Below are 27,163 nucleotides of genomic sequence, written 5' to 3' on the forward strand. Positions count from 1 at the left end.
GATCAATGCAAATTGCTCATTTTAAAGCACGCATTCACAAATCCTGCCAAGAAATCGTCTGTGGTTCTTTCAATAATTAATCCCTTAACTGATCGATCTAAAATCACTCCATTGTTTCGATCTCTTGTACATAATTCGTGCAAAAAAAAGTAATCAACTAAGCACTGAGGGGCAGTTAGCTTGATTAGCTAGAAAGAAATGCCTGTAATATAAGCCAGTAATGAGAAGTTGAGAACCACGTGCATATATATACATACACTTTTTTTTCTCGAACGTGCCATAGGCACGGTTTTCATTAAGCAGAAGTAGAGTTTTACAAATTAAAGCTAGAACGGTAATTTTTTATTACCGAGCCAAAGACTGACAGAGATCACACAGTTGTGATTTACATGAGAAAAAACTTAGCGACCAAGTGAAGGATCAAGCCCTCTGGAGACCCTGAGCTCAGCAGCTAAACGGGTAAAGAGCGTCGTCCTCGAAGCCAGTGAGGTTCAGCTCCATGGCAACCGGATTGAAGCCTGGAGCGAAGAGCGCCTGAAGGGCCTCTATTTTGGAGGGTGACAACGGCGCAGCGAAGAGGGCCTTGAGACTGTCCAAAGCCACAGGGTCCGGACCCTGCGGCCTATCTGTGATCCCCAGCTTTTGCTTGAGCACAATTTGTGCTTGGAGAGTCGGGTTGGAGGCCTTGGTCTTAGCTGCCAGCCTCCCACTCCGGCGCACCACCCTTGAAGGTGTCTTGGACCTTCTCAGCCTCGGCATGCTGAGCAACGGGGTGTCGAGCGGGATGCATACCCGCGCCTCCAATTGTGCCAACAGGGACTGGGCCCTCGATACGGGCCCGCGTTGGTGCAGAAAGGCCGCCTGATCCGCAACGCCGTGCTGTCCCATCCTAGGTGGCGTGACTTGCGGCATCTCCAGCTCAGGCGACAACGGTGGCAAAACCGTTGTTAGGGAGGCGCCCGCCGGAGTAGTGGGGCAGCAAGGCGTTGTTGGTCCCGCTGGCCGGGTTGCGACGAGCGAGGCGGTGAGCTCCTCCAGCATCGGGTCAACCCACGTGGGCCCGCGCAGGGCTCCAAGACCAGCGGGTCTGGCTCAGGAAAGCAGGCAGCAGCAGCGGTAGAAGCTTCGCCCGGCGCTGTTGGAGTGGCCCGTGCCAACCTCCCTAGACGCCTTCGTCGTTGGTGTCGCTGGCCGCCGCTGGCAGTAACGACGTTGTCCGGCACGGTCTCACCAGTGCCACTTGAAGCACCATGGTCCGCCGTCCGAGCAACGGAGCTGCTGGTGGGGTCACAGTGACCCTCCCTGGTAGCAGCACAGCAGGCTGGTGCAGTGGTTTCCGGCGCCGCAGCGTTGCCGGTGGCCTTGCCGCGGTCGGCTACACCGTCGCCGTGGATGTCGGTGTTGTGTAGCACCGGCTGTGTCCGGCGTCTCGTCCGCCGCCGCCTCGTTCGCCGCCGCCGTAGCCGCCTTCGGCCGACAGACGCTGGAGCAGACAACGCAGGCATGGCTGTACCCGCCTCCACCGGACCACCGTTGGTGGGTGGCCGGGGTAAGGTCCCGGGCAAGCGGTCGTGGCCGGCCGCGTATACCAGCAGCTATAGGAGGCCTCCGCCGCTGGCCACCACCGTCCACTGGCCGAGCACGAGGCCGCTTGCAATCCCTGGCCAGGTGCCGTAACTCATGGCAGTACAGGCATCTCGGCGGCAGACGACAGGTGGCAACCCTGTGGGTGTATGACAGGCAGTTGAGGCACCTGTCGCGTAGCGCGTCTTGGAGGCGGCGACGTCGATGACACCAGCGTCGGAGGTCGTCGGCAACGACCTGCTGAACCCGACGATGGTACTACGAGGCTGAGACGCCAAACACCTCTTGCCACCCATCACGATCCGGCTAGGAGGCCCTTCGGTAGGGGCCAAGCCGGCTCTGCAGTAACCCCACCGCATCCGCCGGAGATGCCCTGCGCGGTGGGTGCGACGAGGAGACGGTGGGGTGTGCCGGGCGCTGGGCCTGACGTGTTGGCACATCGGCGTCAGGTGCGGTGGACCTGCGACGAGGACCCAGCCGCTGGTGCACCGAAATCCGCTCCACAGCCCGGGTCTCCATCGCCAGAACAGAGCGATGAGTCCCAGGACCGGCGTATCTGGTCGTGGGGGGCCGTGGGTGCCGGATCCGGCTCTGCCGGCGGCGGGAATGGCGCGGCGGCAGGTGGCGGCGGCCTCACACGTGCCATCCCCCGCGCGCGGTTGGGCAGGGGAGGGGAGGGGGGCCGAGGGGAGGGGAGGGGGAGGCGGGCGCCGGCGGCGGTGGCAGGGGGGTGGCCGCCAGGGGCAGGCGGAGGGGTGTCACGTCACTTGAGCTTTTCTCTTACAAGGCCCGGTGGATGAGCTGAATACTCGATCGTGAGGTCATGATCCTGCACCTCCAAGCCTGAGCTCCAAGTCCAGCACCTCCCCTCCATCCCCCTCCTCGGCGATGGCGAAGTAGCGATCTTCTCGTACATCTCCGGCGGCCGCGCCACTGCCACGGCCGGCAGCGCAGCAGTCACCGCGGCCGAACAGAGGCAGCAGCTCGTGCGGCTTCCGTTGGGCTTGCAACGCGGCCACACCGCCAGCCGCCGGCCGAGTCGAAGCCTGTCGGGCGAACGCCAGAACGGGCGTCGTCGACGTCGTCATCGTCGAGCACGGCTGCTGGTCGTAGTCGTAGACACTGGGGGCGCTGCTTCCCGCTGCGGCGCCGGCGGACACTGCTGCTGGTCTGCCCCTGTGCCGACGGTGGACGTTCATGTGGCCGCCGAGCGCCTGCGCCGTCGGGAAACCCCTCCTGCAGAAAGTGCACCTGTACGGCTGCCTTGTTCCCTCGTCGTCGTCGTCGTCGCCGCCGCCGCCGCCGCCGATGTCCCGCTGCTGCTGCTTCGGCAGATCCTTGTCGTCGTCGGCCTCGCAGCTCGGGGACGACGACGATGGCGACGCCCGTGCAGCTGCACCCTCGTCGTCCTTCCTCTCTGGCCCCAACTCCATGTGCTTGTGATGATCAGGTTGTCAGAGTAGACAGTAGAGTCCGGAGCAAGGTAGGGTTTAGCTACCTAGCTAGCTAGGCTTGGTAATAATCTCTGAGGCTGCTACCTCGCTCTGCCGTCGTGGAGACGACGACACGAGCAAGCAGAAGCTACTTGCTGCTTTGGGCCGGCCGGCCGAGGATCTAGCCTATCTGGTCATCAGATGCGAATGCGATGCAAATGGCGCATATGATATATGGTCAAACACGACAAAGAAACGCGCGCAAGACGGTGAGTATGATAATGGGGAGCTTAGTGTACATTGATTTGTGTGTTACTCTTGTTAATGTTTCTTCTCGTCATTCTGCCGGCCTCAAGCCCTAAACTGTTGTTGTTCCTACTTCTTTTGCAGTGAATTCAAGATTTCAAGGAGTTTTTTATTTTGTAAATAAAAAAATGGACTTGTTTATATTATAGTGAAATCAATCAAGTTTTTTTTAGCAACGTGAAATCAATCAAGTTGTTCGGCTTGGCCTGCAGCTGGACTTGTTCTGAAAGCAGCTCTTTGTAAGCTTGCGCTTGGATTTTATAGCTAGGAGAAAAGTGCTTCGTCTTAGGGCTTGACTTGTTGTTTTCTTAAAAAATATATATATGGCTTCACAGCTTCACTTGTCTGCCCATAGGGCCCACTCTTAAACAGGCCTGGTACAGCCCGACCCGTTTATACACTAATTGAAAGTTGAAGTCAGTCTCGGTTGGTAATCCAGGACTAAAGCATTAAAAAAAATAATGTATCCCATCTCTGTCTCTCGTGGGATTTGAACCTAAGACCTTATGCATTTTCTCATATATACCTTTCCACCCCACTTACACAACACATTAGTGCCGGTCCTGAGGATTTCATGACCTGAAGCCAGACTAAACACTCGGGGCCCTATGATATCAAAATACTAAAAACATAAAACGGTACACACTAAATTGTCTTAAAATTACCTTCTAACGTTTGTTGCAAAGTCGCTGACGATGACATCAATATTGATCTCATCTAAAAATTCCTTCCCCAAACTATTTAACCTCTCTTAAAACAGAGAAATATTGTAGATCTCCAACGATTTTTAACAATTTTAATTTTAAAAAGGTTCTTTCAGACGACGCTATAGCCAACTTGAATAATAATAATACTAGTAACTACTAGTTCGACATTTACACGATCAGTCTTCACATCACATACTAATAATAATATTGTAACCTGATGGATAGACGGATTTTGTATTCAGAAATTAATTTAGAAAAATTGTAGCGGCATCGCTACTCATGCCATCGATTTTGTGTGAACTGATTAGATTCTAATTTGCATGAATATAATTCTGTCTCTGTGCGGATGTGTGGCCTAGTTTAGTCTTTGGTAGTTTCATTTTTGGGCCAGCTACTAATTATCTATATAACAGTACATACTTGAGGGGCCCATTGGCTTTAGGGGCCTAGAGCGGCCGCCCCTCTTGCCCCCCTCAAGGCTGGCCCTGCAACACATGTGACTTCAAATGGGATGTTTTTCTTTTGAACTAACTCGTCTGAGGATCTTTAGTTCGGGTTGGTAACACCATCCGGGAATATAGGGTCAATGCTCTTTAGTCCGGGTTGGTTGTTACCAACTGGGGGGGTCCTTCAACACACAAGAAATTTGGACCTGGGACTAATGCTTACATTAGTGCCGGGCCCAATTCTAGCCGAGATTAATGTGCTGAACCGAAAGTTTGTTCTCTACTGATGATAGCTCAGTGGTGGGCTGGTGGCATGCCAACTATATTGGCACTCATCCTATTTGCAATAACAATTATTGATGTGGAATGCGAAATGACCTATATCTTAGTGATTACAAGAGTCTCAGTATCACCTCAGTTTCTGGGCTCGACTCCCCATAGAAGCGATTTTTCAAGGATTTATCTGCGTTGTGCATTTAGTGGTAGGTGACGTTCCTGCCGATAGCGAGGTGTTGTTGTCATGGTGTGTTGCCAACCCTAGGCCGTTGTCGTTGTCATGGTGGAGTTTGTACATTCAGTGGTACACGATGTTCCTGTCGACGGCGAGGTGTTATTGTCATGGTGGAGTTTGTGGCTGGCTTGATTCTCCATATGTTGAGGCACTGTTGTTGTCATGGTGTGTTGCCAATTGACACTAGTTACGCCACTCGTGCACCCACCCCTGCCATCTTCTCATCTCATTTTGGTGCACTAATCCAAATCCTGTAGATTTTTGTGTTGTTGTCATGGTGTGCCACCAACCCTAGGTTGCTGCTGTTGTCATGGTGGAGTTTATGCATTCAGTGGTAGGCGACATTCCCATCGACAGCGAGGTGTCGTTGTCATGGTGGAGTTTGTGGGTGGCTTGATTCTCCATATGTTGAGGCTGTTGTTGTTGTTGTCATGGTGCGCTGCCAGTTTACTCTAGTTACGCCACTCGTGCATCCACCCCTGCCATCTTCTCATCTCATTTTGGTGCACCAATCCAAATCCTATAGATTATTTTTTCTCTTTTTTCTACTTCTCTTCTACTATACCAAGTTTTTTCTACTTCTCTTTTACTATTATTTTCTAGTATGAAATAATACCACAAGTTTTTTCTACTTCTCTTTTACTAGTATTTTCTAGTATGATATTATAATATAAAAGTATAGAACCAAGTGTGCTTCTTCACTTCCACTTTTAGATAAAACGAGTACTGAGGCAAGATGACATGTTTTCCAAGTACTAAAAATAAAAAAACCAATAAACATAGTTAGGTTTCCATGCTAGTCCCACATCGAGTGAGAGTGACAGAAGTGCCCAACCAGCCGATGTCACCTGGGCCCTGCCCCTCCAATAGTCCAATCCAATCCAAATGGGAAACTATCCTTTTGAAACACACACAAACCTCCTCCACCACCAGCGCCCACAATTTAAAAGAGATTCAAATCACAAGGATATTATGGAATTAATATGACTATAGGGCGCTTTTTGAAGAACATATAAATTGTACGTACAACCTAAGTTTACAAACGAGGATCTTAGGGTTCGCATAGAAGGACGAAGCCAGCCAGGTCGCGCCAGGCGTTTGCCGTGAGCTGGCTGGGTGCGATGCTGTAGTGCCGAAGGATCTTTGTGTACAATTCATGGAGCAGCAAGCGCACTCCACCATCGAGCATGCCCTTGTAGATGCAGACATAGCCCTCTAGTGACGTTTTGTCGGGCCCCAGCCATCCTCGGGGCAAAATGGCTTACGACACATGCTATTGAGGGGATCTCCTGCCAACCAAGCAAAGACTTCATGTGCTCCACCTCCGTCGACCCATGATGGGCGTTCACGCCTCCTCCAGCGCGTGATGCTGAAGCAGAGTCATGCTTCAGAGGTGGTGGGTCGACCGCCATGACATCAAGCAACAAGAATGCCATTGTTTGCCGTGGCCGATCGGCTGTGGCTGATGGTAGCGCAGTGCTTGTGGATATTGCTGTGGATGCTGGATAGTGCCACAGTGGTGTGGTGGTGGCCGCGTCACGCGACTGCCTACTCTAACCAAACTTTTACGGCCCATCATCACCTATGGTGTATTGGGAGTATAGAGTTTTAGGGTTTTGAACACTTAAGATGATATTGTCTAGGATTTGATCTTGATAAAACCCTAAGTGCCCTTGAAAATATTTAAACTCATTTTACATACATAAACACCATACAGAGTCATGAATACATCAACCACCTAAGTTAAATTACAAAAAAATTATAAACTCACATCTTACTTTATCTAAATTGTCAACAACTTAACTAAAGTTTAAAAGTTTTAGAAAACATTAAAAAAATTGTTTCTTTTTTGTGTTTTCTAGTGACATCCGAAAACTAAAATTTTGTGATGTGATAGGCATACAGTAAAGTAGAGAAGATGGCTAAGCTAAGGATACAAGAGCTTCACATTGAATATTAAGATAGCTAATATGCTAAACATGTACTCACTCTAACTCCCAACTACACTACTACTACTATGATAAATGAGGAAGGGGGCACCCTTGAGTGTTGTGTGTGATGATTATAAATGAGAGTGAGAGCTCCTATTTATAGAGAGAAGTTGGGTGAAGTGTGGGCCCATGAATCCAAATGAAGGTTCTTCCTAATCCTTGGATCAAACCAACCCCTTGCACGGCTCAGATGGAGTGGAATTGTGCTAGTTTGCATGTATCCAAAGGAGAGTTGGTGGAACACTCTTGGAGGTCCAGGCGACATGGCCCAGGTCGGTTGACCTGACACTGGTGGCTAGGCTCTCCCTACTTCGTGTGGTGGCTCCTTCGTGGGTACACAATGTGTGTATGAGGTTTGGTTGTAATTGGAGCACAACGTGCTAGATATGGGTCCATAGATCTGTGTGAGCATCCAACCATACTATAGATCACCAAATCAATTTGAATCATTTGTGGATGATCTTTGGAGTTGTGTTTCTTCAATTGGGATGGATTGATGGTTGTTGACGGTTCGTATGTGTGTATATAGGAAAGGAGATTCCACAAGGGCACAGAACTATCGTTTAGCACTTCGCTTGGTGAGAACCAAGTGTCGAATTTATATTTTCCCAAAGGAAGGTGGATGGTCATGTTTGGGAACTTGTTCTTGCTTCTTCATCTCTCTTTCATATCTTCTTTTGCCCCATCTTTTACCCTTGATCTTGCTCTTGTTGAAGCCAATGTCACTTATGTCATTGCGGCTTTCTTGATGATTGACTTTGCTAGTCTTGAAGCCGATGCCACTCTTGTCACCAAAGTTTCTTTGAGTCTTCAACATATGCTTAAAGGTGACTTGAGAGTTATAGCACCTCTCTAACTTGTTGCTCAATTTCTTCACTTGTTCATTGAGCTCATTGTTTTCCTTCAAAAGGTTAGTCTCACAAGACATAGAAGTAAAATAAGCATCTAATTGTGAAGAGCATGGCATATCTAACAAATCATCACAAGAGGTGGATACATGCTTCTTGTCTGCATCACAAGGGTTAGCAATATTTTGCAATTTATCATTTGATCTATGTGATGAGCTCTCACTATTTTTAAGTTTCTTTGTAAATACTTTATTGAGAGAAGCATGTTGTTCTAATAATTCTTCATGAGATGCAAGTAGTGTCTCATGATTCAATTTTAGCTCATCATGTGAAGATTTAAAAGCATCAAGTAATTTCTTATATTCTTCACAAGAGTTCTTTAGAAATGAGTTTTCATTTTCTAATTTAATTGTTTTAGCTTTCTCATTTTCTAAAGATACGGTCATGCTAGCAAGTCTACTAACAAGCTCATCATATGAATCAACATGATCAACCATATTATTATTTGATACCTTGGTGTCACCTTGTGATATGAAACAATGTGGTGTAGTAGGAGAGCTTGTAGTAGCATCATCATCAAGGCTTGAGCATGAACTAACATCGTCAAGATCACCACCAAGTGTGCTTGAGGTAGAATCTTCATGTGCAACACTTGTGGCAACATCATCAACCTTGTCAAGTGAACTTATAGTGAATCGATCATCATCATCATCACTTGACCATGAGGTGGAGCAATCTTTCACAATCACCAAATTGTGATCATGCTCGACACACTCATGCGCCTCCTTCTTGGGCTCATCCTCCTTCTTGAATTTGCCATCATCCCATGTGGAGGAATCACAGAAGGTGCGCTTGATAGACTCCCATATCTCATAAGCGGTTCCTGTGTAGTTTACTTGTTTCATCAAATCAAAACTCAAAACATCCATTAGAAAACAACAAGCATGTGCATCAAGTTTATAGAGAACTCTTTGAGCTTTGGTGAGATTTCTATGATCCAAGACATGAGTGAGACCACTAGTGACAATCCACCAAAACTTAGGTCTCTTTGCATGAAAATGATCAAGCATGTGATTTTTCCAAAGTGCAAAGTTTGTGCCATAAAAAATGTGTGTTTCACAAACATCTAGCCCACTAGACGCCATTCTCTCGGATCGGTGAAGACCATAAATGAGAAACCTAGCTCCGAGACCACTTGTGAGGTTGAGATGACGTACTAGAGGGGGGTGAATAGTCCTTTCTAAAATTAATCGCGTTGGCTAACCGAAATAAGTGTGGATTTAAAACTATCGGTCTAGCCAAGACTACACCCCTTTATTTATGTTCTTGAGCACCTTCCAGAGATACTAATTAAGCAACAAAGGTGCTGAGCTAGCTAGAGCTCACCTAACCAATTCTAGAAGCAAGGTCACACAAACCTATGCCACTAGTACTTCAAGCAACAAGGGAGCTCCTACACAAGCTAGTAAGCAAAAGCACAAAGCCACCTAAGCTCACTAGCAATACTCAATAACAAGGCAACCAATGTCAAATTAGAGAGCGCAATTACTTAGCTACACAAACTAAGTAATGCGACTAACAAGGCTACACAAACCAAATTAGCCACGCAAGGGAGCTACTTCTATTCTACACAAGCAATAAGTTAACTAGTAAGCTACACAAGCTAACTAATTACAAGAGCAACTACACAAGCACAATATATATAAAATATAAATACAAGCTTGTGAAATGGGATTGCAAACCAACGGGAAGAACAAGGTTGACACGGTGATTTTTCTTCCGAGGTTCACGTGCTTGCCAACATGCTAGTCCTTGTTGTGTCGACCGCTCACTTGGTGGTTCGGCGGCTAATTGGCATCACCCGTCAAGCCCGCACGTCGGGCACTGCAAGAACCTACCCCGAAAGTGATGGTAGCTCAATGACATGCTTTACTAGAGTTGCTCTTTGCGGCTCCCGTGGGGCGAGCACAATCTCACAAAGCTCTTCTCCGGAGCACCGCACAAGCTTCTTGCGGACTTCGATGGAGACCACCACCAAGCCATCTAGGAGGTGGCAACCTCCAAGAGTAATAAGCACCACCGGCTTGCAACTCAATCACCTAATGCCACTCGATGCAACCTCATGATGCAATTGCACTAGAATCGCTCGCTCACACAATCGGATGATCACTATCAAGCATATGTGAGATGGAGGGCTCCCAAGCACTCTCAAGCATGGACACAAAACCCCTCGAGGTGCTCAGCACTAGCCATGGATGAGACCACCTTCTATTTATAGCCCCATGGGCTAAACTAGCCGTTACCCCTTCACTGGGCGTTTTTCGGGTTGATCGGACGCGTCGGTCATATCGACCGGACGCTGGACCTCAACGTCCGATCAATGGATGCTCGCCCCGTGTCGCCTCCGTTCAACCTCAGTTGCTTGATCTCAATGGTCAAGTGACGACCGGACGTAGCTGCTCAAAGTGACCGGATGCAGGAGCCCAGCGTCCGGTCATTTCAAGTAAGGTTCCAGTCGCGACCGGACGCATCCGGTCGGTCATGATCGGACGCAGCATCAGTGTTCGGTCCTTCTCCAACTTCTCTGCGTTGCCTACGTCACCGTATGTTAGCCTGACCGGACGCACCCTGCCAATGTCCGGTCACTTTCAGCGCCAGCGTCCGGTCAAAGACCGAAACCGCGCACTCACTGCTACCACTGACCGGACGCTGCACATGACCAGTGTCCGATCTACTCTATGAGACCCTGTCTTTTCTATATAGGGCGCCGGTGGCACCGTCGGACTGTCCGCACTCTATGGGCGGACACTCCACCGGTGAAGTTTCAAACCCTTCCCGCCTCCGTTCTATCGCCTAGATGATCCACATCAACTCCAACTTCATCTCCTTTATAAATGTGCCAACACCACCAAGTGTATACCACTATGTGTATGTGTGTTAGCATTTTCACAATCATTTTTCAAAGGATTAGCCACTCAACTTGCCACGCCACTCAATCCTAGCGATGATGCAAAGTTAGATCACTCGAGTGGCACTAGATGACTGATATGCAAACAAGTTGCCCCTCTTGATAGTACGGCCATCTATCCTAAACCTGGTCATAAACTTCTCTACACATCTATGACTGGTGAAATAAAATTCCCTAGGTTATACCTTTGCCTTGCTCATTCCATTCCATCTCCTCCAATATCGATGCAACACATGCACCAACATGATCAACAATGATATGATCCACTTCATATCATAACATGATCATATTGGTTCATTGATCTTGACTACACTTGCTTTTCACCGTTGCCTTTGTCCATCGACACCAAGTCTTGCTTAAGCTTCATCGCCACGCGGTCCATCGCTCCAAAGCCTCCAACTTGCCCTTCACGCTTGCAACCGGTCCATCAAGCCAAGTCATGTCTTGATCTTCTCCACCTTGATCACATGACTCAATGTCATGTCTCATTTGCAATGAGCTCCTTCATCATCACATGTGTGAGCTTTGCAACATCTCTAAGCCATTTTCACCTTCATGGCATATGTTGCTCACACACATGTACCTATGGACTAATCACATATGTATCTCACATAAACATAATTAGTCCACCTAGGTTATTACTCAATTACCAAAACCACACAAGTACCTTTAAGCCCTTGGATCTGCACCCTGATCGGAGGCGCCGAACCCTAATATGGTTGGTGGGCCCCTATCGCACAGCACTATAAAAGATAGGTGGGGATCACGGCTCTAACTACGAGATTGACCAGAGCCACCGTGACCCACAAACAGAAAACCTAACCCGATCTAAAGAGGGTGCTGCCAGCGACGGGAAGCCCCACCGACTCCACTGGACCTCTGCATCGCCATTGGACCTTGTCTCCACCACGCTAGACTCCACCGCGCCGAGCTCCCTCGACACCGGCATCCACGAGGCTACGGCGCAACTGCGCTAGGGCGAACTAGAGGAACCCTAAGTAAGATGCTTATCCCAATCTACGGTTTAGAGGCACTATTGTTTATAACAATGGTACAAGAGTCAAGGTTACCAGTGTGTAGATCTAGTATGAGGTAAAGCATTGAAAAGAAATAAAAGAAAGAACAAGGGTTCGATCCGTTACGGATTGAAACCCTAACCCTAACCGGGTAAAAGAAAAGAGAAAAGAGAATAGAAGGGTGGTGGGCATCACTGACTGTCAGTCACCACTGCCACCGTGCAGGGAAAGCTGCCACACCGTCGTCTTCACTGGCGCGTGGCAAGAAAAGATCAGAGGGTTCAACCGAACCTAAGCCGAAAGAAAAACGAATCAGGTTAATCCTAACCCTAATGAAACCCTAACCCTAACCCAAATCCTCAATTGGCAAAGAACTAAGAAGAAACAAATAAGAAAGCAGAGAACCGATCAGATCTAGTTCGGATCTGAGAAGAAAGAGGGTTTTCCTAACCCTAACCCTAACTGGGTGAAAGAAAGAAGAAGAGAGAGGGATTCAGCCTAGAAGAGAATTAAAGCCGAACCCTAAACCCGTGAAGACCCTTTGGGGAAGAAGAACAGTGGGTCGGATTCCGAACCCTAACCCTAGATCTAAACCCTTACCCCCAACATTGGTTCGGATAAGAGAAGAAGAAGATCCAAATCAGAGAAGAAGGGGAAAAAGGGGAAGGGACCAACCTTGTCGTGCATCGGGCTAACCCTTCGCCGGTGCGGGAGAAGAAGGCCGAGACGGGGGAGCTATTTTGCCTGAGCTCGGCCAAGGGGGTGCCGTGGCCAGGCCGCTCGACGGCAGCGTGCTCACCAGCTGGGGAGAGCGCACGCCGGTGAAAGGGCCGATGATGGTGCCATGGCTGCCCACTCCACCACTTCGCTCGCTCGGTGTGCCACGTGGCTGAGAGAGAAAGGCAGAGAAGAAATGGACTAGGGTTAAAGGGGGCTAGCCGTGCAGTGGAGCGTGGTCTCGCCACCGCGAACGATGGCGCCATCTCTCTCTCTTGGCTCCGGTCGCTGCTCGCTGCTGCTGCGTTGAGTGAGAAGGAGCGCGGGCATAGAGAGAGCATAGGGAGGGGCGAATGACGCTAGGGTTTCAGTGGAGGCACTGAGGTCGCTGTTTTGATCCACCGAGACACGCGCGTGGCCGTCTGATCTGCATCAATGACGTAGATCAACCGAGCTAGAATCAGGCCCAGGTTGTGGCCTGGGTGCGGGCAGTGCGTGAGCGTGGGCTGCTGTGGCAGGCGGGGCCGCGCACTGTTGCTGCTGGGCCGGTACTTTAGCTGCAGACCGCGCCACAATGAACAGTAAATAAAGTTCCGAGTTTATTTAATTTTTAGAAGCAGATTTTGATGATATTTGTCTACTTTAAATATCTATGTTAAAATTTGAACCAACGGGATAATTTTTCAGAGAATATTTGAGAAAAGTTTAATGCTTCTGAAAAATAGATAATGAATTTTTTTCATGTTTCTACTGCTAAAGAAATTGTTTATTCTCCAGTTATTTTGAACCAACGTGATATTTAATTGGAGAAAAAGAGATTTTGACATGATTATGATGTTGTTATTTTCTGACCAATGTTATTAATAACAATATCGTAAATTTTAATGATTTTATGCATTAATTCTATTTCTGCCCAACGGTGATGTAGAATTAGTGTATAAGAACAGTTGTAAATTTTAATGATTTTATGTATTAATTCTATTTCTGTCCAACAATGATGTAGAATTAGTGTATAAGAATAGTTGTATGCTTTAATTTTGACCAACGTTGGAATCAAGACATGCAATTGTTAAAGATCTCCACTCTCAAAGGTGATAACTACACGAAGTGAAAAGAAACAGATTGACCTGACCTTCATCTTGGCTGGGGTGGACTAGGTAGTCACCTCATCGTGTCCCACAGAGCCTGTGGCACCAGTGAGGGAGACAAATGAGGCTGATGCCGCTTGGGCAACAAGAGAAAGGGATTTTGTATCCCAAAAGATATCCTATGACCTTGAGCATAGGAAATGGGTCACTGCCAACGAGAAATGTATGGCTCTAATAAAGAACACGATTGAGCCTGCAATTGTGGGCTCAATCACAGAGTGTGACACCGTCACCGAGTACCTCGATAGAATAAAGAGTCAGTTCACTGGCTCTTCAAAGACATATGCTACCCAGCTGATAAAGTAGCTGGTGATAGAGAGGTACTCTGGACATGGTGGCATAAGAGAGCTCACGATACATCGTCGAAATTATGGCACTATCATTTAGGCCATATTTCGAGGGAGAGAATAGAAAGACTAGTTAAGAATAATATTCTTCCTCCATTAGAGCTCTCAGATTTAGAACAATACAGAGAATGCATAAAAGAAAAGTATGTAAAGAAAATTAAGAAAGATGCCAAATGAAGCGCAGGAATTTTACAGATTATTTAAACAAACATTTGTGGTCAGTTTCCTATAAAGAGTGTGGATGGTTATGATTCGTTCATAACATTCACAGATGATTACTTCCATTATGGCTACATTTATCCAATCAAAGAAAGAACAGAAGCATTGGATAAATTTAAGATATTTAAGGCAGAAGTTGAAATCCAACACAATTTAAAGATTAAGATAGTCAGGTCTGACCGTGGGGGGAATACTACGGTCGGTATACCCCATGTGGCCAAGTTTCTGGACCTTTTTGCAAGGTTCTTACAGGAGAATGGCATAGTAGCCCAGTATTCTACACCGGGTGAACCTCAACAGAATAGAGTAGCTAAAAGACGCAATCATATCCTGATGGATATGGTGCGCAGTATGATAAGTTACTCCACCTTACCGTTGAGCCCGTGGATGGAGGCGTTAAAATCGCCATTCATATTCTCAATAGAGTACCAAGTAAGTCAATGCCCAAAACACCGTATGAGTTGTGGACATGAAGAGTATCCTCACTAAACCACTTACGTGTGTGGGGGAGTCCTGCTGAGGCTAAAGTATTTAACCCAAACATTGGGAAACTAGATCCCAAAACAGTAAGTTGCTATTTTATTGGCTACCCAGAAAAGTCAAAAGATTTTTCGTTTCTACTGTCCAGATAGATATACAAAGTTTGTGGAAACGAGACACGTTGTCTTCCTAGAGGATGAAATAATGAGGGGGAGCATAGTAGCTCGAGAAATTAACCTTGAAGAGAAGCGGGTGTATGCACCCACTCCAATGATTCATGAGCCATTTTTCTCACTACCTGTTGTCACTGTACCAACAGTGCAAGATACTATGGTATCAGCACCTGTTGTTATTCCGTCCTGTGGCAACAATGAATGATGATGAGGAACATGTTCTTTCAGGATCCTATAGAACCTATTGCCACACATGAGGGGAGCAACAGCAGTCCTCAAACAGAAGATGTGCCAAATATGGAGGCCCCTAGAAGGTCTCAAAGAGTTAGAAAATCAGCTATTCCTGCTGACTATGAAGTATACAACACTGAGTAATTTCAAATAGAGGATGATCTCACCTTATTTAAAGAAGCCATGAGAAGTGATCATTCATCAAAGTGGCTTGAGGCCATGGAAGATGAAATGAAATCTATGAATGCCAATAAAGTTTAGGACTTAGAAATAATTCCTAAATGAGCCAAAACAGTAGGTTGTAAATGGGTCTACAAAACAAAACTTGACTCTCAAGAGAATATAGATATAAATCATGACTTTTGGCAAAAGACTTTACGCAAAGAGAAGGCATTGATTACAATGAGACCTTTTTTCTAGTCTCATGTAAGGATTCCTTCAGAATCATAATGGCATTAGTGGCACATTACGATTTAGAATTACATCAGATGGATGTAAAGACGATATTTCTCAACGGGGACTTGGAGAAAAATGTTTACATGGCACAACCAAAAGGTTTTATCATGAAAGGAAAAGAACGAATGGGATGCCGCCTAAAGAAATCCATTTATGGATTAAAACAAGCTTCAAGATAGTGGTACTTAAAGTTTGATCAGACAATAAGAAATTTTGGGTTTAAAGAGAATATAGAGGACAATTATGTCTATGCAAAGTTTAAGAACAGGAAGTTTATCTTTCTTGTCCTGTATGTAGATGATATCTTACTTGCTAGTAGTGATGTTAGTCTACTACCGGAGACAAAGAAGTTTTTGTCCTCAAAAATTGATATGAAATATCTTGGTGAAGCTTCGTTCATTCTAGGGATCGAGATTCACCGAGATAGAAGTAGAGGGGTATTAGGACTGTCACAAAAGGCATACATAGAAAAGATCTTAAAGAAATTCAGTATGCACAAATGTAGTCCCTCACCTGCTCCTATAGTCAAGGGCGACAGATACGGGGATTTTCAATGACCTAGGAACCAGTATGAAATCGATCAAATAAAAATGGTTTTATATGCTTCAGCTATCGGAAGCTTGCAATATGCTCAAATATGTACGCGCCCTGACTTGGCATTTGTAACTGGGTAACTTGGCAGATTCCAGAGCAATCCTAGAACAGAACACTGGAAATTAGTAAAGAAAGTCTTGCGTTATTTGCAAGAAACGAAAAGCCTCATGATGACGTATAAAAGATCTGATTCACTCCATATAGTGGGATATTCATATTCTGATTATACGAGAGATGATAGAAAATCCATGTCTGGATATGTATTTACTCTCGCAGAGGGAGCTATTTTATGGAAAAGCTCAAAGCAAACCGTCACTACATCGTCCACAATGTATGCCGAGTTTGTAGTGTGTTATGAGACAACGGGGCAGGTGAACTGGCTAAAGAAGTTCATACCTGATTTGAAGGTGGTTGACGATATCTATAGACCACTTAAGTTATACTGCGATAATAATCCGGCAGTACAGTATGCTCACAACAATAAGTTAAGTGGTGCTGCCAAACACATTGACATAAAGTATTATGTTGTGAAAGATAAAGTCTGGGATCATGTCATAAGTCTTGAGCATATAAGTACCGAAAAGATGCTCGCGGATCCGCTTACAAAATGCTTACCACCCAATGTGTACAGAGAACATGTAGCTAGCATGGGTTTAAGGGAAAGGCTAAAATTCCTGGATAAAAGAAGGCCCAAAGTTAAGTATCTATTTCAGAACAGAGTGGTGTGTTGTAGCTGTTAAATCTATCAGCAATTGACCACGACGATGAAACATGCTCTATGCGCTAATCTATAATGGAATGAACAAAAGTAAATGATATGAAATTGAAAGATGATAGTGAGATCAAGGAGAAGAATGTTAGTTGATCTCCACCAATGGGCCCAACGGTCTATTGAGCCCTTAGATCTACGCCCTGATCGAGGGCGCCCAACCCTAATATGGTTGGTGGGCCCCTGTCGCACAGCACTATAAAAGATATGTGGGGATCATGGCTCTAACTACGAGGTTGACCGGAGCCGTCGTGACCCATGAACAGAAAACCTAACCCGATCTAAAGAGGGTGCTGCCAGCGACAGAAAGCCCCACCGACTCCGCCGTACCTCTGCATCGCCACTGGACCTCGTCTTCACCACGCTGGACTCCACCGCGCCGAGCTCCCTCGACACCGACATCCACGAGGCTGCGGCGCAACTGCGTCAGGGCGAACTAGAGAAACCCTAAATAAGATGTTTATCCTCGATCTACGGTTTAGAGACGCTGTTTATAACAAGGAATACATTGTTTTAGACTGGTCCAGCCGAGGAGAGCAACCGGCTCTCCAAGATACCACATTTATTTCTGCTGTTTCCACCTGCGTCCTGAAGAATTTTACTTTTTCCATTCACGAATGTTGCAATTATGGGACAAATAGAAATTCTAGTAGTTCTCTGAGGCGGCTTTGTTTGAAGAGATACAGATACCGAGGCAGAACAGTTTCAGTTTCCTGGTATGCTACTGGGGATGCTAAAGCCGAGCTATTCTTTTCTCAGAGGCGCAAGTTGGGAAAAAATTCATTGTAACTGCAAGGTGCTTGGATTTGGAGTTCATCATCTGCTCTACTATTAGAGCACAAAAGGGAATGGCTGGATAAATATCTAGGTGACTGCAGCTTGTAATTTTTCAAAAAAAAAAACAAGGCACGGGGAATGGCTGAATAAGTATCTAGGTAACAGCAGCTTGTAATTTTTCAAAAAAAAACAAGGCACGAGAAATGGCTGAATAAATATCTAGGTGCAGTGCAGGTGTTTGAATTCAGGTCTGGTGTTGAATGCAAACTGTGAGGTACAGCCGTACAGGTGTTGGATGCAAATTGCTGTCCAATGTTGCAAATTGATGTTCGTTTCGGCTGGATTGGCTTATAAGCCATGGTTGAAAGTACCGTTGACTGATTTGATGTGAGAGAAAAATATTATTCAAGCCATAGATTATAAGCTAGATACGAGCAATCTAGCCGAAACGAACAGTACGGTGAGAATTGGGGATGGAGATGCGATCAGTTGGTCCTAGGTTCACGTCGAGTTCATCAATCCAGATAAGAGACAGTGAATGATCCTGTTGTAATGTCTGTACAAACGAAATGCATCACCCTCAAACTAAATTAAAAAGTCATTTCCTACTCCCTGCATGATTTCATAACCAAGCTTGGAGATAGAACCCTACAAGAATAACTAGAAAACCTTGGTGAACCCTTTCATATCAGACAATGATAGAACTGTTCTAAAATAAGAACAATCATCGTCCTGTTCGTTTAGGCTTGTTTGGTTGATAAGCTATAGCTAAAAGTATTGTTGGCTGATCTGGTATAAGAAAAAAATATTGTCCGTTGACTGAAAAAATACGGCTTATAAGCCAACCAACCCCAATGGATGGCACGTATGGAGTCCAACGCTTAGCATCAGATGAACGCAATCGAGGAGAAATGTAGCAAAAGAAAAAAATGTTCCGGTGTATATTTACATCAAACTTAAGTGTCAGTCAAACCAAATGAGTTAGCAGCTAGCTAGTAGCAGGATTCATGACCTTGGAACGATCAGATCCTCCAGAGGTCGCCGCTGCTGGCGGCGCTGCTGGCGGTGGTGGCTCGGTCGGAGAACTGCGGCGTGGCATCGGCGGCGAGCATGTCCCGGTACGTCTTCCTGATGGCCCAGAGCGCCCTGCAGCAGTCGCTCATGGCGGGCCTGTCCTGTCGGACGGGTCCCATGCACCGGAACGCGAGCTCCAGCACCATCTCCAGTGCGCGTTCCGCGGCGGGCGTGCGCGCGAGGTGCGGGTCCAGCACGTCGGCTGAGGCGCCGCCGATGAACCTGCCCATGGCCCAGCGCGCGGTGAGGCGCTCCTTCATCTCGCGCTTGGTCTCGATGGGGCGGCGCGCCGAGGCGAGCTCCACGAGGAGCACGCCGAAGGAGTAGACGTCGCTGCGGTCCGTGAGCTGGCACGTCTTGAGGTACTCCGGGTCCAGGTACCCCGCCGTGCCCTTCACCTGGGTGGTGACGTGCGTGGCCTCCCCGGCGGCGCCGGCGCCCAGGCCGGCGCCGAGGCGGGCGAAGCCGAAGTCGGCCACCTTGGCGCGCAGCGAGTCGGTGAGGAGGATGTTGGAGGACTTGATGTCGCGGTGGATGATGGGGTGGTCGGAGTACATGTGCAGGTACGTGACGGCGTGCGCGACGTCGATGGCAATGTCCAGCCGCGTCCCAAAGTCCAGGAACCGCCCGTTCAACCCTGCTTGGTTTCATGGTTTCGTTGGTTGGTTGCGAGGTGAGCAGAGCAGAGCAGGAATGGCTGGTGGTAGCTTACTGTCGAGGTGCTCCCGGAGGGTGCCGTTGGGGACGTACTCGACGACGACGATGCGCTCCTCGCCGCACTCCATGTAACCCGTAGAAGCGAACAAGGCTCTGGTGCTCGATGCGCGCCATTATCTTGATCTCGCTCCGGAACTCCACGTCCACGTGAGGGTTCTGCATCCGCTGCAATCATTCATCCCGGAATTTAAATTTATTGTTTTCATCCGTCGATTGAGAGTTGAAGAAATCAGCAGGCAGCTTGGTGGATTGACTGACCAGCTTGGCGCGCTTGACGGCGACGACGGTGCCGTCAGGGGAGGACGCCCTTGTAGACGGCGCCGAAGCCGCCCTGCCCGATCTTGAGCGCCGGCGAGAAGTTGTTGGTGGCGGTGAGGATCTCCTCGATGGAGAAGACGGAGCTCTGGAACGACGGCCGGTGCTCCTTGCCGCTGCCGTGGCCGCCGCCGCTGTACAGCCCGCGCGCAGAGGTCTTCGTCCCGGCGTACCCCGGCACTGCCGCCATGGACCACGACCATCAACATCATCACGTAATTGATTGCAGAACGAGAATGGACGGCAACGATTAAGGGCACAAGTTGCTCGTCCATGGCGGAGGGCCCGGACTGGGGGGTGAGTTGAAGTTTTCTTACAAGGCGGCTTCTTGGCCCCGGCGTCACCCACCGGCGCGGCGTCCCTGCTCCTCCGCTTCATGGACGCGGACGCGGACGACGACGTGGAGAGCGAGCTGAACCACACCCCGATGGAGCGGAACAGGGACCCCAAGGACGAGGAGGAGGACGCGCTGCTTCTGCGGCCACGGCCTCCGCCGCTGTCGGACAGCGGGCGCGACCACGCCGGGCTCCGCGGCCACAGCTCGTGCTCCGGCTTCCGCCTCCCCGACCCTGACCCCGACCCCGACGACGACGACGGGGCCAGGGTCCCGCGGCGGTCGCGCCCGGCCATGCTCCGCGGGCCGCAGTGGTTGGTCGGCAGACGCGGTCGCGTGTCGCGCCGAGCTCTGCCACCCGCGCAGCTATGTAATTAAAATCCACGGCGAAGCTTTGGTCGTGGCTCGCGACCGTGTCCAAGGTCAAGGCCGGAGCTGTGGCGGGGCTAAACGGGGCCCGCGTGGCAGGGGAGGCGACGAGCGGCCTGACCTGGCAAACGACCTGTCCCGGTAGGCGAGACCGCGAGGGAGCTCTGCGCGACGACGAGGCGGTGGCGACCCGGCCCCTTCTTCCTCTCGGACTCTGCAGCAGCCAGCAGGGGCCGCGGCGCCTCAACACTACGGGGCGGCAGTGCCAATGCTCAGGACGGCATTTATTCCGAAAAGAACCGCAAGCGACCTGCCACTGCAATTTGCGTGGCGTCATGGCGTGCCCATGGCTGGGGCTGGCCGCTGGCCTTGGCTTTGGCCTGATCAACCCCACCCTACCAACCATGGCGAAGTCGTTTTCTTGGAACAATTCCGTCTCTCTTCTCGCTTTGGAAGCAAAGCATACAGACACACACATACTACGCCGGATTCACAACCGCGTGTGCCGTCTGCGTCATGTTAGCATCCATGTAATGCGAACAGTAGGCAGAGGGTAGCACGACCTGTTCCGTCTGCCACGGTGGTCAGCGAAAGCGACACCGGTTGAAAACTTACCGCTAGCGGATCAAACTATGCCTAGCCATATATATTATGTATATATACTTGCATGCTTCTCCTTATAGAAGTGCTCCTACAGATCCGTCCGGGAAAAAAATGCCTTTCAATTCAAGCAATAGCAGCCCGGACAGAACGGCCATGCGTCGCTTTAGAAGCAAGGACAAGCGAAGAAATTCCCCGGACTAATCAAAATGGATGGAGGAGGATGCATAATGCATGTGCCGTACCATACAAGAAGCTCGAGCAGTTTGGATTGCTCAAAGGAGTCATACATACATATGCTACAAGCCTAGAACCTGCTTTGTACCTGTCACCATTTCGGACTGACTGTACAGATGAACCTGATGCTAGAATCAGCATTTCCCTGTCACTTGCCCAGCGCATGATGGATAATCCACACAGACACTGACTCACTCTGAGAAACCGGATCGAAAAAGGAAGAACACACGCACACCACAAATTCAGAACAAACCAAGAGGAAGAACAGGGAGCAAATCTCAGGGTTTTCACCTTTAACAAGCACTTTCTGTAACCCTTCTGCTGTCATTCTCATTCATAAACAGCAAGGCTCCACCCAAGGTAAAGACAACTCTAGCACATTTCATGTCATTTTTTTCTTTTATAAATTATTTTTACCAAAACTCAACCTACTAGCATCTCCACCAGACGTCCAGACCAGACCAGAATTGAACAAAATCAAAGAGCAGAGTAGTTGCTGCTTTTACTTCCCCCACCAAAAGAATCCTAACGTCAAGCCAACTCAACGGGCACCGCCGCTGCAGGGCCACCAAGAATGGATCCACCATGGTCAACAATGCTATGCGTACATCTCATCTATCAGAGTTACCTGCAAGAGACAGTTACATATCAAGCTTTTAGAAGGAAAGAAAAATAAAAGCAAATAACCCCCTCTGCTGTGGCAGCGTGTTTCAACTGAAACCGTATCTACAGGAAATTACGATATAAAAGCATCCATGAACTGCCGTAGCAGTCTTTCGACTGAATTAAACTGCTGTGCTAACCTGGTCACAAACTGGGCATGTCTCGCTTCTCTCCATCCATTCAAGTATGCAACAGAGATGGAAATGATGCTCGCATTTGGTCACTGAACGGGGATTTTCTTCATCATATTCTGGTGGAAGGGCAGACAAAGCTTATAAGTGGTCTTCTGGTTTGGAAAATTCAGAATGGCATCATCAGCTGATGCATCAGTCCAAATCACCATTCATAACAGGCAACAAAGAATTTCAACAGGTACCAAGCCATTTGCATTGGTTCCATTATATATGCATCTACCAACTACTGAACTGCTAGAGCATATCATACATGCCAAGAATGCAAATACATTAAGAAATGATGGAAATACATATTACATCTATCAAAGACAATTCACAGCAGCAGCAGTTGTTTAACTACCTAGTTCAGAAATGCAATTCACTTCATGTCTCATCCTACTGAATGCATATTCACAGATGAGAGTTAAGAATAGTAATTTACTTATATTTCAACTAAAAGGACCACTAGCATTCCAAAATTCTTAAGCCTAGTAACAAGAAGAATACAGGACTATAGTAAAAGTAGTGACTACATGTGAATCAAGTTCCACAAGTTAAAAAGTTACCGGGTAAAGATACTATTCAACAATATGGCATTTCAGTAGTACATGTGAATCAAGTTCCACAAGTTAAAAAGTGACAGGGTAAAGATACTATTCAACAATACGGTATTTCAGCTCTAATCCTGCATGTCAATGTAAAAAGTTGATGTTCCGATTATCATAAGAAACAAACCTTCAAGACAGATTGGACAAACATCCTCCTCATCAGCCTTATCCTCAGGGGGAACTTTTTCGCATGACTCAAATTCATCCACTTTTGGGGACTGCTGCCCGTCAGTTTTGATTTTAATGTCTGACTTCTCCAAATCTGCACATGAATTTGAAATCAGTAATCATTAGAGGTTAATTATCATCAATCATGCTCACAGCTAGTCAAATATTTTCTTTACCAGGATTTTGTGCAACTGCAAAGCAAACATCATAAGGCAAAGGTGCAGGTGGTGCTCGGTAAGTGTCAAGAGAGGATGTATCAAGATTTGTGTCAACTGCAACTATAGCAGGAGTTGGAGATGGTCCACCAACAGCTGAAGACAAGGGTTCATGCTCCTCAGAATTTTGTTGATGCTGAATAATGCAAAAGGAAAGTTAATTTTGCAGCACAAAAGATTAGATGCAAACACAAGGCTAGTGCTGAGTCAGCTTCAGTCATGTTCTTTTCTTTCTCCCTTTTTTGCATATGGATATGTAAGTGACCATCACATAAGGTATATTAAAGCAACTGTGATATTATTGACATGGTTTGTATTTCTGATTACCAAGGACTGATAAGAACAACAGGGAGATTCTCATTACAAGTAAAATAATTCCTTCTGTTGCATCAAAACTTCTATACAGATACAGCTATAATTCCTTTGTTGCAACAAAACTTCTATACAGATACAGCTGCTCAACTTCTAGCATTGTGACTTGTGAGACATGGTAGAAACCAGGTTATCGTTGGTAAGGGTGCCAAAAATACTTGCTGAGAATTGAGGGAATCTTTTAACATGAAAAGTAAGAAAAAGCAGGTTATACATACATAGATATGCACTGGTGCTCCATCTAACTCAGACGCCCTTGATGAACAGCAGCAGCAGGCACCCATTGTATCCTGAATGAAATGCTTACTCCAAACTATCCTCTAGCTTCGTTAAAAACCAAAGTTCCGTTGTTCATATCCCTACAAAGAGAAACCCTATGCTGATGCAAGAAGGATTGGAAATCTTGTGATAAATAAAAATGGTGCAGAAAGAGCTTAACATGCAAGCAACAATATCCAAGTAGTACTGAAATGGAGATGATTCTAAAAATCACGGATTAAACTGCAGCCTAGCCGACTTTAGCAACGACTTCTATCCAGTCCAGTGATAGTACCTGTTTACAGGAGTAGGAACCACGATAATCGGTGGGGACGCTATTCGGCCCCGTGATGTGATACAATACAAGGCAGGAACTTTTGACCGAAACCCATGGAAATTGAATTACATCCGGTGAAAATTCATCAAATTTGTAACGAACAAACATCCTAGTGGCTGTAGACAACCCAGATTTGTTGGTTCACACAGAACAGTGCAATGGCTCCTAGCTATGCTGGCACGATTGGCATCATTACTTTCATGAGATTTTAACCCGTTCAGACTTGACAGTTCAATGATTGGGGACATCCGCCATGAATCACAATAACAACAACAATAAAAGAATCAAGCGTCCTAGCAGATTAACACGAGAAGCCTTCTTTTCATTCAAGGTCAGAAGACAAAGGCAGCCAACCCCTAATGACTTTACTCATCAGCACCAGAACCACCCCGTAATTGGAGTCGGAAGAGTCGGAAATATCTGCGCCAAGTAGCCAACGCAAAATATCTATCTATCTACGCAGAACCTAGAAGAGAAACCAGATGCAATCGGGTTGGAGACAATCGCGCCGGTGCAAGGCGAAGGCTTTACGCAGCGCGGCAGGGAGCGAAGCGAAGCAAGAGAGTGCTCGAACTACCAGCCTGAACAGCCCACCACGAGATTAAAGCGCTGGGCAAGCAGCACGGGATCGAACCGGAAGCGGAAGCGGGAGCGGGAGCGGGAGATTAGTCGGTACCGGGGACGAATTACGGCTGGGGGACTCCGACGATCGCCTCGGGAGTCGTGAGACCTCCTGGGCTCCCTCCCCCTGTCGCGTCGCCTCTGCTGCTTGGTGCTTGCTCTGCTCTTCCGCCTCTCTCCCCCCCCTCCCTCTGGAGAAAGAGAGGACTCCTGCTCCATGATTCCAGGGATCCGGAGGGGGTTTTCTGCAAGAGCGGACCCGCCTGAGTGGAGGGAGACGGACGATGGCTAAAGAAGATGCCTTTTTTCGCACCGAGCTGCGGCTAGCTCCTCCAAGCGAGCTGTGGGCCTCGCTGCTCGCGGACTCCACCTGTCAGTCGCTATCTTCCGCTGAAAGGAATGGGATTCCTCTGTGTACTTGAACTTTGCCCCCCCCCCCCCCCCCCCCCCCCCGCCACCCCGCCTTTTTTTTCTTTTTCGGGGGAAAAAAAGGAATGGGTACTAGTAGTATTTTATTTTTTCTCTCTCCCCCGTGAGAACGGAAAGGTGCCACGGGGGCCGGGCCGGACACGTGGAGGCAGTCGGTTCGCTGACAGTGGGGCCGGGGCCGCTTGGACGGAGGAGTCTGATGCGGCTGTCACTTCACAGGTTGGTTGGGATCGTTGGCCCGTATGATGTGATGCCGACGTGGCATTGACTTCACAGGTAACCAAATCATGGTAGGGGTAGATAGAGGAGAGGTAGACGAACCGTGCTGCCTGCCTACCTGGCTCCGGCTGCCAAAAAAAAAAAAGATTGTGGACATAGGGATTAAAGTGGAAATATGAATTAGTGGTATTCATCCATTTATCAGGGTCGTTTTCAAGATTTTATCAAGTTTTCAGAAACGGAAATGACAACGGAACCGTCAAATATGGAAACCGTACCAGATTTTAAAACCCTTCCCAACCGTTTATCCGAGACCATGTTTTGAACGGGAAGTACACATATTGGCGTAATATTGATTTCTTCCTCACTATACATCCACTCTAAAGTTAGTCCATCAAATCGTCCCACCACTCCCACATCTACTAGCTTGAGGCGCACTAGCGGCATTCTCGTGCTAGTGGTCCCGTACTCGTTTAAGACAAATATAGTCATTTTTATTTCGTTTATAAGAAAAAATACAACAAAAACAAATTAATTTAAGCATCTTCTTCCAATTATTTGTGAATCCTCCTCTAATAACCTCAGAAGTATTTCTCCATACACATAACAGGTTGAAGGTTAAGAACTTAAGAAGTGACCCTACTAGGGTCTACACCAGGTGCCACAATATAACTGGCATGCACACCCTTGTAACAAACTCCTGAAATCACAAGAAGGAATTTGATGTTGTGTGCATGTATTATTTCTTCTATCTCCATCTTCCCCTTCTTTCCCTCGGTGTAATCCCACACTGCCGTCATACCTATCTTGTCTATGGCAACCTTATTATTACCGGTGTCTATGGCTTTCACTCTCCACTTGTTGCTCATTGTCGATTAAAAACACTACTCCAAATTTCGGAGCGTTCACTTCTCCGTATGAAAACAGCATATAATCTCTCTTGGAAATTAGTATTTTCGTAATATTGTGTTACGATGAATATAATTTATAGACACGTGACAGTAATAAGAAATGAGCAAACTGTATAAAAAATTAACATACAAGACATTTGAGGATAGATGATGGAGCAGTGGACTGATCGAAACACAACTAGTTGTTGTTGGAGTCCGTCTGTTCTTTTTTCTTTGAGACTTTTCTCTGTGTGCCATTATAAAAGATCGTAATCCCCTGTGTGCCCCTGAAAAAATTCAGCGGTCTTCAGCGCCACTGCTTCAACTTTTTCGTGTCATCTATGCCACTTCCGTCAGTTTGGGCTCTAACGCCGTTAAACCGCAGGTGTGAAAAGACGAAAATGCCCTTAAGTTCAAATATGTTATTAATTTTTTTTGAGCATCTTAACGACTTCAAATGAAAAAACTCAACACTAGAAAGTTGTAGATCTCGTCGAGATCTATAATTTTCATATATTTTTTTTTTCATTTAATTTTGCAAAAAAATAATATGATTTTTCTAAGATATATTAATCATATCAAATCATATTTTTTTGCGAAATTAAATGAAAAAAAAATTTATATGAAAATTATAGATCTCGACGAGATCTACAACTTTCTAGTTTTGAGTTTTTTCATTTGAAGTCGTTAAGATGCTCAAAAAAAATTAATAACATATTTGAACTTAAGGGCATTTTCGTCTTTTCACACCTGCAGTTTAACGGCGTTAGAGCCCAAACTGACGGAAGTGGCATGGATGACACGAAAAAGTTGGAGTAGTGGCGCTGAAGACCGCTGAATTTT

The 27,163-nt window shown here is 47.1% G+C and overlaps 2 protein-coding genes and 1 pseudogene across 2 annotated transcripts; all 3 read right to left on the reverse strand.

Moving 5' to 3' along the window:
* Window positions 1-2,405: 2,405 nt before the first annotated feature.
* LOC136470751 (transcriptional regulator SUPERMAN-like) lies at window positions 2,406-3,017 on the reverse strand. Its single transcript, XM_066468489.1, has one exon. It carries the CDS (start codon window positions 3,015-3,017, stop codon window positions 2,406-2,408), a length of 612 nt encoding a protein of 203 aa, XP_066324586.1.
* A 15,402-nt stretch (window positions 3,018-18,419) lies between these two features.
* Window positions 18,420-21,020, reverse strand: LOC136478410 (calmodulin-binding receptor-like cytoplasmic kinase 2; annotated as a pseudogene).
* A 269-nt stretch (window positions 21,021-21,289) lies between these two features.
* On the reverse strand, window positions 21,290-24,995 carry LOC136478411 (probable E3 ubiquitin-protein ligase RHB1A). The gene is made up of 6 exons (XM_066476858.1): window positions 24,838-24,995; window positions 23,785-23,925; window positions 23,156-23,330; window positions 22,939-23,073; window positions 22,171-22,280; window positions 21,290-21,995 (listed from the first exon to the last, which is right to left on the reverse strand). Exons 2-6 carry the CDS (start codon window positions 23,848-23,850, stop codon window positions 21,966-21,968), a joined length of 516 nt encoding a protein of 171 aa, XP_066332955.1. The 5' UTR covers window positions 23,851-23,925; window positions 24,838-24,995; the 3' UTR covers window positions 21,290-21,965.
* Window positions 24,996-27,163: the final 2,168 nt, after the last annotated feature.

This window comes from Miscanthus floridulus, chromosome 8, assembly GCF_019320115.1.
Source record: "Miscanthus floridulus cultivar M001 chromosome 8, ASM1932011v1, whole genome shotgun sequence".
Lineage (NCBI taxonomy): Eukaryota > Viridiplantae > Streptophyta > Magnoliopsida > Poales > Poaceae > Miscanthus > Miscanthus floridulus.